General features: G+C 35.0%; 1 protein-coding gene across 1 annotated transcript in view; it reads left to right on the forward strand.

Moving 5' to 3' along the window:
* Nucleotides 1-13,411, forward strand: part of RanBPM (Ran-binding protein M) — a 44,062-nt gene extending 30,651 nt beyond the window's left edge. The window contains exons 9-11 of the mRNA XM_089240670.1: nucleotides 8,800-8,951; nucleotides 10,168-10,279; nucleotides 12,530-13,411. Of these exons, the coding sequence (XP_089096796.1) occupies nucleotides 8,800-8,951; nucleotides 10,168-10,279; nucleotides 12,530-12,660 (395 nt within the window). The 3' untranslated portion in view covers nucleotides 12,661-13,411. The remainder of the gene's footprint in view (nucleotides 1-8,799; nucleotides 8,952-10,167; nucleotides 10,280-12,529) is intronic.
* The last annotated feature ends 2,594 nt before the right edge of the window (nucleotides 13,412-16,005 follow it).

Below are 16,005 nucleotides of genomic sequence, written 5' to 3' on the forward strand. Positions count from 1 at the left end.
CAGCTGAACAATGCAAAGCATTCTGCTTTGGGAGTATACTATTGTCTTAGACTTGTTCATTTACCAAAAAATATTAGTTATTTCAAAAAATTATGTATTAATCATAGCAGGTAACTCATAATCAGAGTTGTAGAAACGCAGCTGTTTGGTCATATGAAAACAGCTTTGTTTATATGAAAAGGTCATATGAAAAGTTTGTTCCTTCATCAGCCAGACCCCTTGAATTTGGTTCAACGTAAAAATCTATTTTTATTCCTTTTCCTTCACCGTTTGTACGTATAAATTCTTGTATAATGTATACACACACACAATGTAATTTCTGTTACACAAAGAAAAAGAGAAGCTATATACATTGTATCCCCCATAGCAAAATATGCAGAAATTTGTAACACATATTGCAGAACAATCAGTGCTACTATAGAACAATCTGGAAGAATTTTAGAAAAAGTGTAGAAAACATTATTATATGGGGATTTTTACCACATTGGTGTAACAAAAGTGATTAAACTTTAAATCAGTATTTCCCAAAGTGGGCAATATATATCGTCTCTGGTGGGTAATGGAAAGGTCCAGTGGGGGGGGGGGGAGACAATAGAAGAGCTACGGGTGTAACATAGGATCCTGTGGGTTCACTTGAGTTGGGGGCGATGACAAAAATTATTTCTGAAGAAGGGGCGATGGAACAACAAGTTTGGGAAGCTATGCTTTAAATTCATATTTATTATTAATGATGTTTTGATTTTGCCTTTTTTTAAAAATTTAAAATACTAGAAAAAAAAATTATGAAAAAATTAAGTGTATTCACCTCATTCCCAGAAACACATTAAAAACAAATTAGTGACAGAATGCAATAATTAAAACTGCAAAAAATAATGAAAAATCAATCATTGACTACTGATTGCCTCGCACGCTTCTTGGTGATATCTGTAGAAAAATTATTTACCCTTTTTACATACACACTCTCTAGTTCGCAATTTTCTTTTCTTTCTCCTTTTTCTGAGCTGCATTTGATCATGTGTTGTTTGAATGACGTCTCTCTGGGGTTGCAGGCTTTTTAAATTCATTCTTGGTCTCTATTGGCATTTAAAATAATATTGAAAAAAAAATTTTGAGCAACCCATAATCGTTTCACCATATTTTTTTATATTTCTGCCTATTTTAATGGGTAGAATTAGTGATAATTTTTTTCAACATTTCTTGAAGATGTCACTGTGAGACCCTTTCCTTGTCAGAGCAGGGGTCTTCAACACGTGGTCCTTTGAGCTTTTTGCCATGGCCTGTAGACCATTTTCAAAAATTGACTAAAAACATTAAAAAAACGATTAAAGAAAGCCAGAAAAAAGGTAGATGTTTTCCAGATTCATTAGTAAAGTTGTGATTTGGTAAGTTTATATTACAAAAAGGTATTGGGGTCCAAACATTTTTAGAAGACACCTGATTTCATATATTTTAGGAGAGAGAAGTCTGCATCCAAAAAGACATCCACAATACTTAGAATCTATAGAAATTCTAAAAAAGAATGTAATGAAGGAAATGGTTTCCGAATTAAAAATAAAATAGATTATCATGAATTGATGTAAATTCATTATTAATGAAAAAATGATTTCAGAACTGGTAAAAGAAACATCCTCAGAAAATTGTTTGAAAAAAAAAAAACTTGAATTAAACATGTACAAAACCCGGTATCATAAACTCTAATATCTCCATTAAAATACACACTTGCCACTGACAAAAACAACAGAACTGCAATTGTCATGAAATATACTAAGAGTACACCAATATGAGTATATAGGAGTTATACAGGACGATTTAAAAGGGAACTTGCAATGTGATAAATTAATAAAATCTGATTATTTTAATATATGCAGTTTTACTTTATAAATTAAAATATTTTATAGATGGAGATTTTTTAAAGGGACATTTTTATGCATGGATTTATTCAATTATAACCTATAGACTATGTGCCTGAAGTGGGGCTTACCCACTAACATTACCACAATATTACAAAATTAAATATAACACATACAACAAAGCAAGAACACTATTAATACAAAAATGTAATACATATGATAACAATATAAATTGTCATACATTTGATATTAGACAGCTATACATTTACAGACTTATAAATTTTGTGTTGAAAAACAACAATATTCAAGATATACAGAAGACTGGATGTTGTGAAGATATTTATTATTTGAGATGTTAATTTTTTAAGGAAGGAAAAAACTCATCTCTGCCTCTACCGGGAGTCGACCCATATATACGCTCTAGCGAAGGAAAATCTCTATCTCCTCTGTAGCTTAGTGGTCAGAGCACTCGTCCGGCAATCGAGGGACCCGGGTTCGACTCCCGGTAGAGGCAGAGATGAGTTTTTTCCTTCCTTAAAAAATTAACATCTCAAATAATAAATATCTTCACAACATCCAGTCTTCTGTATATCTTGTATTAACAAGTGGAGAGCGACATTCATGTCATATATATAGCCCTCTGGTGGCTCGTCGTCCATGAGCTATTAGCTGATCGGTTTCACTGTCCATTGCACGGTTCCGTTCGGCATATATACGCTCTAGCGAAGGAAAATCTCTATCTCCTCTGTAGCTTAGTGGTCAGAGCACTCGTCCGGCAATCGAGGGACCCGGGTTCGACTCCCGGTAGAGGCAGAGATGAGTTTTTTCCTTCCTTAAAAAATTAACATCTCAAATAATAAATATCTTCACAACATCCAGTCTTCTGTATATCTTGTATTAACAAGTGGAGAGCGACATTCATGTCAACAACAATATTGGTTACAACAGAAAACAAACAGAACTTCGGCAAGAATCAAACATGAATTTGAAGTCCCAAAAAGCAAACACCTTTTTCAATAATGTTTCTTGTTCATTGCTCCAAAAATAGTGAATTCATTTCAGTCAATAGCTCATAATCGTAACAATAAATATGATGCTTTCATGTATGTAAAAAGCGTACAAAATTATGAAAATATATTTTAAGATTGTTTTCATAGGATCAGGGTTTGGTTTTAACCAAGTGGTTTTTTAAAAAATCAAATAAAAGTGGCCTAAATATAATTTTTTCCCTTGGAAAATATCATATTGGTTCATTACTAGCCAAAACATTTTTCATTCGTACCACATTTTATATTCTTGGGGTACATTCAGATGATCTATCTTTAGATGATATAAGTGGTTTTTTCCAAAAAGTCTCATAAAAGTGGTCAGAATATATATTTTTTCATATGAAGTATCTTAGTTATTTAAAGTTATATACAGAAGCCAAAATCATCTCAGCCACCTCGTTGGGCATTTTGCCTGTTGTGGCGTTGTATTTGTTGCATTTGTATCAGTCTCATTCTTACCACATTTTCTAACCTTTGGCTAAATTCTGATGCTCTATCTTTAGCAAATTCATTAATAAGGATTGCATCACATCTGAATGTAGTGGTGTATTATCTCACATTTTATTTGCTTTGCTTTTTTACTTCACAAAGCAGCAACAGTAGTGACGCCATCATGCTAAGGGCAGGTGGTCCTATAATCCAATAAAGATACCAGCTGCCCCTAAAGGACAAAGACCAGTGTACTAGTAGTTATATTACCCCAGACATTTTCATTCCCATAAGAAGTAGCACCTCTCGTACTGTATATCACCCAGCCTTAATATTCAATAATTTTTTTTATACCTTCACCATTAAGCCCAGTTAATCATACATGTATAGTAGTAACAGATTTATGAAAAATAATCAGCTATATACAGGGTGATTATAATTAAAGTTTTGATTCCAAAACTATACAATAAGTACTGGTCAGAATGACTTGAAAATTTGCATGGATACTCCTGAAGCAATGAAAATTTCTTTGGCAAAATAAAAAAAAAATTCAAAATGCGCAAGTAGATGAGGCTGTATGTTTTTGGTTATAATTTTGTATTTTCTCATATTTGCTTTTTGACTTCCAAAGCTTGTTTATTGCAAAAATGTTAAGGAAACTGATGGTAAATCTATGCCTATTTTGGCCTACCATCATTAGAAACATTTTTGCTGTTTGGAGTAATGTGGAGGTTCCCCCTTGAGAACGACCTCATTGTTCCATTATATTTCCATTTTATTTCAATTTCTCTCAATTTATTTTTATTTTTATTTTATCTCTAATTTTATAATTTCTAGTTGTGTGTATAAAGCTGCCTTTTGGCGCTATACTCTGACTTTTGAAATGTTTCAAATAAATTTGGTTTTAAGTCAGTTGCTCTTTTATAATGCATGTTATATATACAGGGGTTGGGCAAAATAATATGAACACCTGTGTGAAATGAATGACGAATCTGAATCCTGACGAAATCTTTATTAATAGGCTGTTGGCCCTCCTTTTGCATTAATTACAGCTTGTATCCATCGTGGGATGGACAAATACAAGTCATGCACCACAGTCATGGGGATACGTAGCCACTCCTCCCGCAGAAAGGTCACTAATTCAGAACGTGTCTTTGGAGGTGGAAACCTACTGTGCAGTTTGACCTCCACAATATCCCACGGGGGTTCAATTATATTAAGATCAGGGAACTGAGTAGGCCGCACGAGGCGTTGCAGTTAATAGTGTTCATCAAGCCAGTCTCCGACAATTCCAGCAGTGTAAACAGGCGAATTACATCTTGGAACACAGGTCGAGAATCGGGGAACTAATATTGCACTATTGAAGTAAGATGGTCGGCCAGGGAATACTGACATAAACCGATGCTTTAACCCGCCCATCCAGGACAACAAGTGGGCCGATACCATGGTGAGACATGATGCCCCACAGCATCATTGATCCCCCTCCATTTTTAACAGTAGAAAGGAGACAGTCAACATCATAAGCTTGTGCTGGCGTTCTCCAAACGTAAACATATCCGTTAATCTGGAATAATGGGAACGACGATTTGTCTGACCAGATGATATTCTACCATTGTTGTGTCCAATTCTTGTGTTTGTGACACCATGTTTGTCGTTTCAAGGCATTGCATGGTGTCGTGTCACAATGATTTTGGAATAGTCGCTCTACCTTGTATGTTTGCTGCATGCAGTTCATGGCGGGTAGTTTTTGTCAATACACCTTTCTGTAGATGTGTGTTCTTCTCAGATGTTATCTGGGGTGCTGTTATTTTGTGCTTTCTAACCACAATCTGCTTCAAAACCCTTATGGGTCTATCAGCCATCTTCGACTTTCGGCCACTGTTATGCATGGTAGATGATGTCTTTCCCTGTTTGTTATAGGCTGTCATTACCATCGACACAGTACTTCTCCCAGCACCAACAAGGGTGGCCGTTTGGCCGTTTTCATTACTGTGGCCTCGGCAAGACTGGCTCCAAATATCATGCCTCTTTCGAAATCTTTGAGGTCAGCCATAATGAAGTTCTAATGCCCCAATATACATTGCATCTGAACGCTATCACCGCTATGACTAGACAGATGTGTGCACATTATCGCCCACTAAGTGGAACTGTTCCACACTAGAGGGTGAGCATATACGACAGGTTCCCTCGGGTGTTTTTTACAGAGGTGTTCACATTATTTTGTCTAACCCTGTATATATATACATATGAGAATATACGTATTTATGTTTGTGTATGTATAAATAGTATTGTGAAACGAAAAGGTATATTTTTATTTACAGTGTATAAATTTTTGAAATATTCATATCTTATTACATAACATTAATTAACATAACAAAATGTTATTAATGTTAACAGTACTTGAAAAATGGCGGCAAAGTATAATTTAATTCATAGGGCTGTCTGGAAAGACGTTTATGTCCCTTGGGAACCAATATGATTATTATGTGTGCATGTCTTGTCCTTTCTATGGGGTTTTTGTTCTGTCTTTTATATGTATTCAATTATTTAAATAAAGAAAAGTCCTTATATATATATATATATATATATATATAATTAATTGGGACTCTAGTTTAATTCGTGGGCCCCATTGACCCTTCAATTAAGACACTACTGAAAATTGTGCTCTTTTGAATGTCATCTTAAACTTCTAAATATGAGTTGGTGGCCCGCAGGCTTTGTGAAAAGATCCCATTTGGCCAGCATGTCTAAATGGTTGAAGATCTCTGACTTAAAAAAATATATTTATTATTGATTTTGCATTTTTCAGAATCAATTTTTTTTCCATGTAAGTCTTTATCCGGCTTGACAAATCGAAAAAAATTAAGGTATCGGCTAAAATTTCATGGGAGTTAAGCTTTGCTATTCAGACTTTTCTGGGGCTTGTAATTCTTTTCCTTATTAGTAAACACTGTGACATCAATTCTGAAAATTTTACATTGTCCTCAGCTTTCTACTCTATAATCACACATACTGGGAGATTTTTCATTCTTGGAAGTGATAATTTTTGTGTATCTTCTTGCATGCTGTTGTCATATATGAAATAAAATTAAATGTTATTTTTGGACTTTCATAAAGGTTTTCATGTAATATTCCTTTTTGTTGTTCAACCTGTCGCATGTGTGCCATTTACCTGCTTTTGCCTTGCCTGCTTTTCATTTGTATCATAAATTTGATCAGTCATAAATTACTGTAATTTTCTTAGCAAAATTTGAATTTGTGGATTATACAATATTGAGAAAAAATGTCATAGTACACAAAGGGCTGGACAAATCCCAGGTGACAGGTTGCCATGGCAACTAAAAAATAAAATTTGCACCTTTTTTTTTTGTGTTACTAAACTGCAGGCTGAGAGCAGAACAAAATGTTTGGAATTTATAGTAGCATATCTGCCAACATGAAAGAGGGTCACTATGCCTTGAAAAGAAATGCCTCAAAAAAAAAAAGAAACATTATTTTGTAACCTTTTCTTCAGGTAAAATTTTTTTTGGCACTTAAAAAATTGTTCTGGCATCTAGATTTTTTGTAATTTGTCCAGACCTGATAGTGCATATAATTCGCTGCCATCTAATCCTCATATGCAAATTTCATTAGTCAGTAATGGAATCTTGGGAGGTGGTTGGTCACGTTTCTGTTAAAAAAAAGTTGATTTTTTTCCTACTCGCATCTACACCATGATATCTTTAAAACATTATTTTTTATCAATTTTTGAAATTATTTCTATTTAAATATCTCAAGGGAAAAGCTGTGGTATGTAATCGACTTTAAGAAACTCTGTATTTTTACATGATAGGGATCGTTCTAGTTTTACCTGAGAAGAAAATTTTGACCCCCCCCCCCCCATTCTCAATTGGCAAAAGTAAGCAAAGCTCTGACCTTCCTCTTGTCAGTAAATTTAGTTATGCCAGGTCAGGAGTCTTACTGAAACTTCTTTTTTTTCTGCGTACTTCTCAGTTGCCCGCAGATAAGTAAGCAGAGTGAGGAGGGTGATATAGAGGCCTGCCCTCCCAAAAAGACAAAAAGATAAAAATATGTTTGTAAAAAATCAAAAAAAAAAAAAAAAATTGGAGAAAAAATTACTTTTTGTATGCTGTTTTCACGTGAATTTCTGTAAATTTAGTTAACCTTTTAAGCAGCAACGACAAGGTAACTTGCCTCCATAAAAAAAAAGCATCTTATTTTAGCATTGGCGAAGCCCAGATATTTTGTAAAAATGATTTCTCAATGGAAGACCTTTCTACACCCCTTAGTTTGCACCTGCTGAAAATCAGAATGCCTACGTCATTAAAAAAGATATGGCATTTCGAAGGGGGTTTCATGATTTCTAATTGCCACTTGAAGGTTCAAAAAGTTCTCTATATACTCCCTCGCATTATTTTATTGTTATATAAATTTATGTGAAATACTTAACAATTTGAGAATAATTTCTAGCATATTTCATATACAGGGTGCTTCAAAAGTTCATTAAAACTTTGGCCATTAACCCTCTGACTGCTCAATTTGTGGACCGAAATTGCTTCAAAAATTACGTAATTTTTTTCACTCAAAAAGTGAAGTTTGAGCGGTAATACTGCGTGCCTTCAAATGCCGCAATTTATTGGACAACTAACGACATCTGTTGGCCAAAACGTAAATGAAATGTCTAATACTGTATATAATTTTTTTCAGCGGTTAAACGGGGAAAAAACGGGATGCGCTTCTCAATAAAGGAAGAAAAACACATGATCGCGGGATGAGCAGCCAGAGGGTTAAAAGGTTAAGCTTTAATGTTCCCAATTGGGAACATCAGCTTTATTAATTAGAAAATATATTTTTCTTACATGAAATCACTTGATTTTTTTTTCCTGAATGCATGAGATCCCAAACTTAATTTAAGAACAAAAATTTCATTCGTTTCAGCACTTATGCCATAAATTTAATTTTTTAAATCACTTATTTTTAAGGAAGAATAAAATTTAAATCTTTTTGTTTTGATTTCAATGTTTCTATGGACGTGGGTGGCATAGACAGAGATACGGCGGGGGGGGGGGGGGAGGGCATTGCCCCCCTTCGTCAAAGGTGAAGTTGACTGATCTAATGTATATATACATATATGAATTGACATCATCGTGGTGCCCACAAGAAATAATGACAGTGCCCCCAGACTTCCAAGTCTATCTCTGCCTATTGTGGGTTAGTCCAGAAAACATACAAGAAAAAAAAAAATTTTCACGAATTTTATGGCTGATATCTCTAAACAAAGGATCAGAAGAGGAAGTAACAGAAAAAAATTTAGAAAATCAATCCATATCTCAATTCGGCCGGTAAACGGTTAAATAAAAAGAGCAAATGACTTTGATTTTTAAAAAACGAAAAGGGTAAAAGCTTCATATATAAAGATGTCTGCTGGATTTTCAATCTATTAATTATGAAAATTTTTGTTCGCTCTACAGATATAGACACAACTGTCAACAGAAGACAAGTGTGCGGTGGTAGCCAACCAGCAATCGAGAGAATGCTTTTGTTTGGCCGGGAACTTCATCAAACCAGTGTGCAATTAAAAAGGGATTATGGGACAAATGAAACAAACAGAAAAATGTTACAGGCCAGTATATATTTGCTTGATTTAATTGTTTTTTTTCTCAATGGGTATGTGTAGTATTTGAATTGTGATTAATATTAATTGCAGGATGTAGAAAATGTGTAAAATATTTACTTTGTATACTTTATCAGCAGAGTTCTTTTTTTTGTTGAAAAATCTGTTGTATTTGAGGAGGTTCGTCTATATGCGAATGTTTTTTTTTTTGAGAAACCACATCAGAACCACACCAAAATGGTGGTCCTTTTGTGGAAGGTGTCAGCTTATACACGAGTGTATACAGTAAATTCCCATCTGTTTTTCATCAATGACAACATTCAGTATTCATTGTCCAGTAAGCATGAGCTGTACAGGTATCCCTTGCTTTACATGGTTTCATTTTACACGATTTTGCTACAACACAATTTTTAAAAGTTTATTTTAAGAATTTCAACCTATAAAATTTGGCTTGGAATTAATTTTAATCCTAGAAAAAAAGCTTGCAAATTTAAGATGTAACATAGTTGAATCCTTTGACGAGACAAAATACATGATATTTAATGATTTAGCTGAGACATGAAAAATTCTCAAATACAACTCATCAGATGTCACTGATGAACAAATTTGGTAACACATTGACAACGGCATGAGAAATTTAAAAAAATCAGTTCCAGTGAAACTAAAATTTTCATATTTTCGAGAAACATGGAATTCTCTGGCTTTTCTGCTAGTTTTTATAAGGAGACAAAAAATGCTTCTTGTCTGTCAAATTTCGACTGTTTCATTAAAAAGAGTTATCAGCCTATCATATCAGGCTCTTCAGGAAAGAAAGCATCCACAATCAGAAGTAGTGAAGGTAAAAGTCATATTAATTTAATTTATTTATATTGCATAAATTCACTGTATTTATTCAAAATGTTTGAATAATTAATTCATTAAAGAAAGTTCTTTGCTGTTGGGTCAAGTTTTTTTACTTTCATCTTATGCGAATATTTTACAGAACCAATTAATCATGTAAAGCAAGGGATGCCTGTATTAACAAACTTTTGAATTTGTTTGTACATTAAGCACTCATGAATCATATGTTGTAGCTTTTTACAAATTATTGCAAACACATGTCAATTCTCATTTTTTGTCAGTTAAAACCTTGTAATATGTATTGATGGAAATAGAAATATGGTACATAAATGTGTTTCATGTGGATGTTTGGGGGGTATGTTTTAATCCATATTTTCTTAAACAGGATGCCTTCAGCCTTCTAGCATATGCTGACCCATGGTCCAGTCCAGTTGGTTATCAGCTTGATGCAGTTCAAAGAGAACCTGTGTGTGCTGCTCTAAATAGTGCTATTCTTGGTGAGCATTTTACCCTTTTAGCTATGATTTATCAAAATTTCTGTGGTTTTTCTGTTTTATAGTATTATATTACCTAGACAAAAAAAATTGCATGCCCCAATACTTCGTTGAACCCCTCAAGCATGCATATGTTATGTACATACCTTTATGAGCACACACACAATAATGTGACATAATTTTCTAGCTTAATTTCCATCAGTGTTCAAGATCCTTTGAAATTCAGTGTCATAAATAAGATACACTTCCTCCCAAAGTAGATTGTTTTGTGTTCTGCTATGAACTCTACAGCTGACTGAAAATATTTTGCATTAAAAATTCCCATAATACTGCTTTCTACACTGAAGAGTTCTTTTCCTTTTTTTCTGGAAATTCTTCCTGAGCCGGTTCTTCTGCAGTACTGATTGTTCTTTGCCATAGTTTTTGGTGTATGCTGCTTTAAGGGGAATGACTCTTTAGATTCTTCTCTAATAAGATGTATATATAGGCTTGTGACTTGATTCAGGACAAATTGGTGGCCAATCCAAGTGCCTGAATGTTATTTAGTGCTTTTCCTACCAATTTCCACTTTTGAGTTTAGCGTGTCCTGGCATTGTTATCCTGTAACATGCCATCACCCTCATAGAAAAAAAAATGCTCATCGATGAATAAATATGGAAGTGACTAATGTTGAGAGACTTGAGTAATTTCATTTTTGTTGACTCGCAGCATTATTGATCTTAATCCAATGCAGCGGAAATAACTCCGATTCCAACACTTCCTCTGAGGCTTGCCAACAATATACTGTAATTTTGTTTTAGCCACTTAGTGTATGTTATAATTAGTAGCTGTGAAGTTTTGTTCACGTACATGAGTCTAGAATCAATCATACAAGCCTCAGTTTCCCCCTTCAGAAATTTCAGAACTTATCTCTGACCTACCACCATCTCCTCAGAGAGAAAATCATCACCACTCTTTGTAAATGTTTATCATTCATTCAACTCATAGGCACTGAGTAGGCAAATAAATGTACTTACATGTAGCTCTGCCTTGGCCATTTTGATTGATGCCAAAGCATGCTCTGAGGTGCTAAAACACATTTAACTAATACTTTACCTAGTGCTGGTGTAGATGTTTGCTGCAGTGCATCAAGAGCTCTTTACAATTGAATCCATAAATGTTTTATATATAGCAGTGGTTCCCTGTTCCAGACTCTGTGCCACAAAGCGGGAAGTGTAGAAAATTGCTCTATGTACTGCTTTCAATATAGCAACTTGATTTAAGGGGAAAAAGAGGGGTAGGACAAAAGAATGTGGGTGATCAGCTTAGATTTGCACGCGAGTGAAATCATAGGTTCTGAGTCTCCCAAAAATATGAAAGTTTCCATGCCAGCATTTTTTTTTTTTGGGGAGGGGGAATCCAAAAACATTGCTGCGAGTATTTTTTTCAGCTGACCTTACTTTTAAGATGTGCTTCATGCTGTTTATGTTAGACCCTCTGCCTTCCATTAGCGTAATATTGGTTGTAATCGCCAGACCCCATATGGTGTGCTGCTATTTCACATTTCAGTTTGGTTGTGGAGCTGAAGTCATTTGGTGCTATGGCTGTTGATAAAAGTGTGTTTGTTGGCTGTTGAAATTCAAAACTGTGTGGAAACACTGCTATTGTTACTATTTTAAAAGAAGCTGATAGATTTATAAAGAATCATTCGAGAAACTGGACTTCGTTGAAATAATTTGGCTCTGAAATTCTTTTGTCTAGCCAGCTTCAAGAGTTGTTTAAGACTACTTTTCTTTCCACTTTACTCTCTCACCAGCAATTATGAGATGTCCTCCTTGAACCCCTCTTATTTTGGCAATGATCTTTTGTCTCAGAGATCTCTGTAAAGCAAGCTTTTCTCTTGAACATCAACTGCTAGTGAGCAGAATCAGCTTTTGTGCAAATTTTGATAAGAGAGGGTGTTTGAAACACATTTATTTTTTCATCTGGTAATATAAGAACTTGTGTAAGATGTAAATATGGTACATGACGCTTAATGTAATCACATTAAGACTCAGTATTTCTGAACCGATTGATAACTATATCCGAAGAAAATCTCTGTTGTAAGTATGATCACCATTTGTCCTGTTTGATTAAACTGGATAATTTGTTTGTTTTTTTCAACTTAATATATCTGGTTCTAATTAATACCTTGAATACATTTTTTGAACAAAATGTGAAAAATTCCAATCATAAATTATGTGTTCATGTAAGTTTTTTTTTGTTTTTATACAGAATCTCAGAACTTACCTCGACAGCCTCCTCTAGAAGTAGCCTTAGCTCACACGCAAGAACTCGTGAAGTTGATGTCCAAAAGTGGACTAGGGTCATGTGCATTTACTAATCTGGAGGATTTGCTCCAATGACTTGCCGGCATTAATTAGAAAGAACTTAAAAATTAAAACGGAAGAAAAAAAAATAAACGTTTTAAAATTTAGTTTGTGATGCTTGTTCTTTGCTGAAGAGACTGATGTGTAAGATTTATATTGCAAAAGATATCCAGAGTGAGGATACGGGATATACTGTAACCTTCTCTTGTCAGCTATATATATTATATATATACATAATTATATATACATATATATAGATTTAAAGAAAAAACTGTATTGATTGCTTATATGTCTGCAAGGTTTGTTTTTTTTTTTTTTTTCTGCGAGTTGCATGCATCAGTTGAGCGCAATTTGATGCTGCAATGGTAATGGTAATCCTATTATTATCACTAGGCTGCATCGTGATGCCAATTGTGAAGTGATGACGATGATGAAACAAATCAGGACAATTATATTTTATGAAATAAAGTTTTCTTTGGTTTCAAGAGTAGTGTGATAGGTACAGCACCTTGTAGGAATGTTAAAGGGTAAAATAAACAAAAAATGTAATAATAATCAATCGGTGTTGAATACCTATGAAAACAATGTACATCTGGAAAACTTAATATTTAAATCATTTTTAACTTTTGCTTTTACGCGAATAATTATTCATGTTATGTGATTTGTATCAAAGAATAGTTTTATATTATTTTTTTTCTTTTTACATTCAACACGAAATCATTAATTGAAAGTCTTCATGATAAGTTATGTATTAAGAGATTGAATAAAAATGTTGGAAAAATTGGAATTTTTTTGCGTTAAAAAAAAAGTTATTTTAGTGTTTGGTTTAATTTCATTATTTTTTTGTAGACATAGCGGAATAAATTTTTAGAAATTTTTTATTGGGTGTATGTTTTATAAGGTTTTTTTTATGCAATTTGAATTTTTTTTCAGTGTTCTATGTTTGTGGTTCAAACATTTTGAAGCATTTCAGATAGAACAAAAAGAATTAAAATAAATGTAAAGGAAGAGGGATTGTCATAAATATTTACTTGGTTTGTTTCTGCATTTCAGGGAGGAAGTAGTTCATCTCTTGCCATTGTTTATTTTTTGCCAAGGAAAGTTTTTAAGCAATAATTGACAGTTTCACTGACATGATCAGCAATGTTTTTGGTACAATTTGATCATAATTGCCAAATTGACTTTTTTTCTGCCACATGAGGTGGTTTGTAAAAAGTTCAACAGGAAATTTTTGGCTGTGATGGTTTATGGGTATAGTGTTCTTGGCTAAGTTTCCCCTACTATCAGTAGTTTTTTCCAATATCAAACATTATCTTTGTCATTTTCAATCGCATCCTCTTGTATAGGCCCCAGGGCCAACAATATTGTATAAATAAAGTTCTATTTTTCTTCCTTTTTTTTTGCTTTAGAGCAAAGAAGTTTTTCTTTTCATTCATTTCAGCCTCCATCCCACCATCGTCGCTGTTGGTCAGCTGAAGTTGGTTTCCTGTGTTTCCCAATTTCGAGGTGCAAATGCGAGCTAATCTCCCTATTGAAAAGTCTTGTCACAGAGAGCAACAGACCTACAACGGTACAATTATTCAATCATTACACTTCTCATAGTTAGAAAAAACTGGTGGCGCATGGCAGCATTACACAGAAACTGAACGTCAGGTTACACTATATGTGGTTACACTATTGGTACATTCCAACATGTACCAATTCATTAGAGGTTCCGCAGAGGAATATGGATAAGGTACATGTATGGTTTAGTAGTAGCCTCCACCTCATGTTTTTTTTCTGACAAGGGGAAACCTGTGGACTCCCACCCGTAATGGTGAGGCTGACCAACACCACACTATCTCTAGTGGGCCCCCTGAGCTGAATAGAAGCCTCACAAAAAATGTGCACTTGTTTTGCTTAACATTTTCAAGGAGCGCGAGAAGGCATGCTACTGCACTGGCTGGCAGGGCTCCAGCTATGAGCGGAGATACAGGCATTGTCCCCTGTATCTTAATGCCTCCCCTCTGACGAAGGGGGGAGGGGCGTATCTCAATGCTTCCCTCCAATATCAATGTCCCCCCCCGGCTATGGAGGGTTATAAATGGGTTTAATGTATATATGAATTGACATCTTGCCCCCAGACTTCCAAGTCTATCCCCACCTATGGCTCCAGTCAGAGCCTCCTAGATACTACGTCTGTCTAGGAAGCTTTGCTCTAGCACGAGAGACAATTCTTAATTTTTTTTCATGCTATAAATTCACCCTATAGGGACCCATGATAAATCTGCGTGCGATTCTGTTGCGTAATGTGGGGGCCATGAAACGAAGTGTTTGAGCTAAAAAAAAAACAGTGGGAAATCATGCGATTGCTTTTGAGGACCCTCATAGTAGAGAGTATCCAGGCCGTGTTCATGGTCCCCAAATCCTGGAGCAGGGGCCCCGGTCAGACTTTTCACGGGCCCTTGCATAGTTAATTTATAGCGTGAAAAAGCAAAAAAATGGTGAATGGTCCCAGGGCTAGAGCCCTGTCAGCCCCGCCCTTGTGGAAGATATGGCCGTCTCAACAGCACTAGGGGGAACCTCTATCATATACTTGCTCTTCAAATAATTATACCAAATTTCATTACCACAAGCCATAGCGGGTACTGGCTACCGAGCCGAAAATGAGAGGCTTAATGTACACTTATTTTGCATATTTTTTCCTCTTAGGGGGGGGGGCCCAAAAATGGCACGCTACGGCCCTGCATGGCCCCCACATCCTGCAGTAAGACTCCTAGCTGGGATCTCTATTGGTCCCGAAAACACTTTTCATGGGTCTCTTCTGTAATGAATTTACAGCCTTGAAAACCAAAAATATCGTAAGGCTCAGGGCCCAAGGCTTGTAGAATATACACGAGACCCCCCCCCCCCCCCAATGCACTTGAGGCCGTGTCCACGAGGGTTCTTGCTTTGAAACGACCCAGGAGAAATGTGTCTAGCCCTGAAAAATTCGTTCATTTCCATAACTTTTCCCAGAAAAGTGTCCCGGTTTTTCCCGTTTTTTTGCATGACGCCACTTAGGGTTTTATTCTTTATTGAAATCAAAGTTACAATTTATGAGTTCAAAAATAATTTCAATCATTATAATTACAACTATAAATAAGAACACAATTCTCTCACATTTGTCTTGCTGAACATTTTATTTCGTGGAATTCATTTTAATCCACTGCAATTTGCAGTAATGCTTCATTTTCCGTAATTTCAGCAATATTTGGCAACTTTCTTCAATTTAACGTAATTTTTGGCGTTAATTGGCGATGTCCCATAATTTCCCGTATTTCTCTCGAGAAAATATGGTCAGGTTAAGTATTTTTAAAAGCTACAACAGGAGGCGCTAAACGGATAATCATCCTGAAACTT

The sequence above is a fragment of the Pholcus phalangioides genome, unplaced genomic scaffold (genome assembly GCF_987345545.1).
Source record: "Pholcus phalangioides strain wild (caught in Gottingen) unplaced genomic scaffold, Ppha-v1.0 ptg000013l_1, whole genome shotgun sequence".
Lineage (NCBI taxonomy): Eukaryota > Metazoa > Arthropoda > Arachnida > Araneae > Pholcidae > Pholcus > Pholcus phalangioides.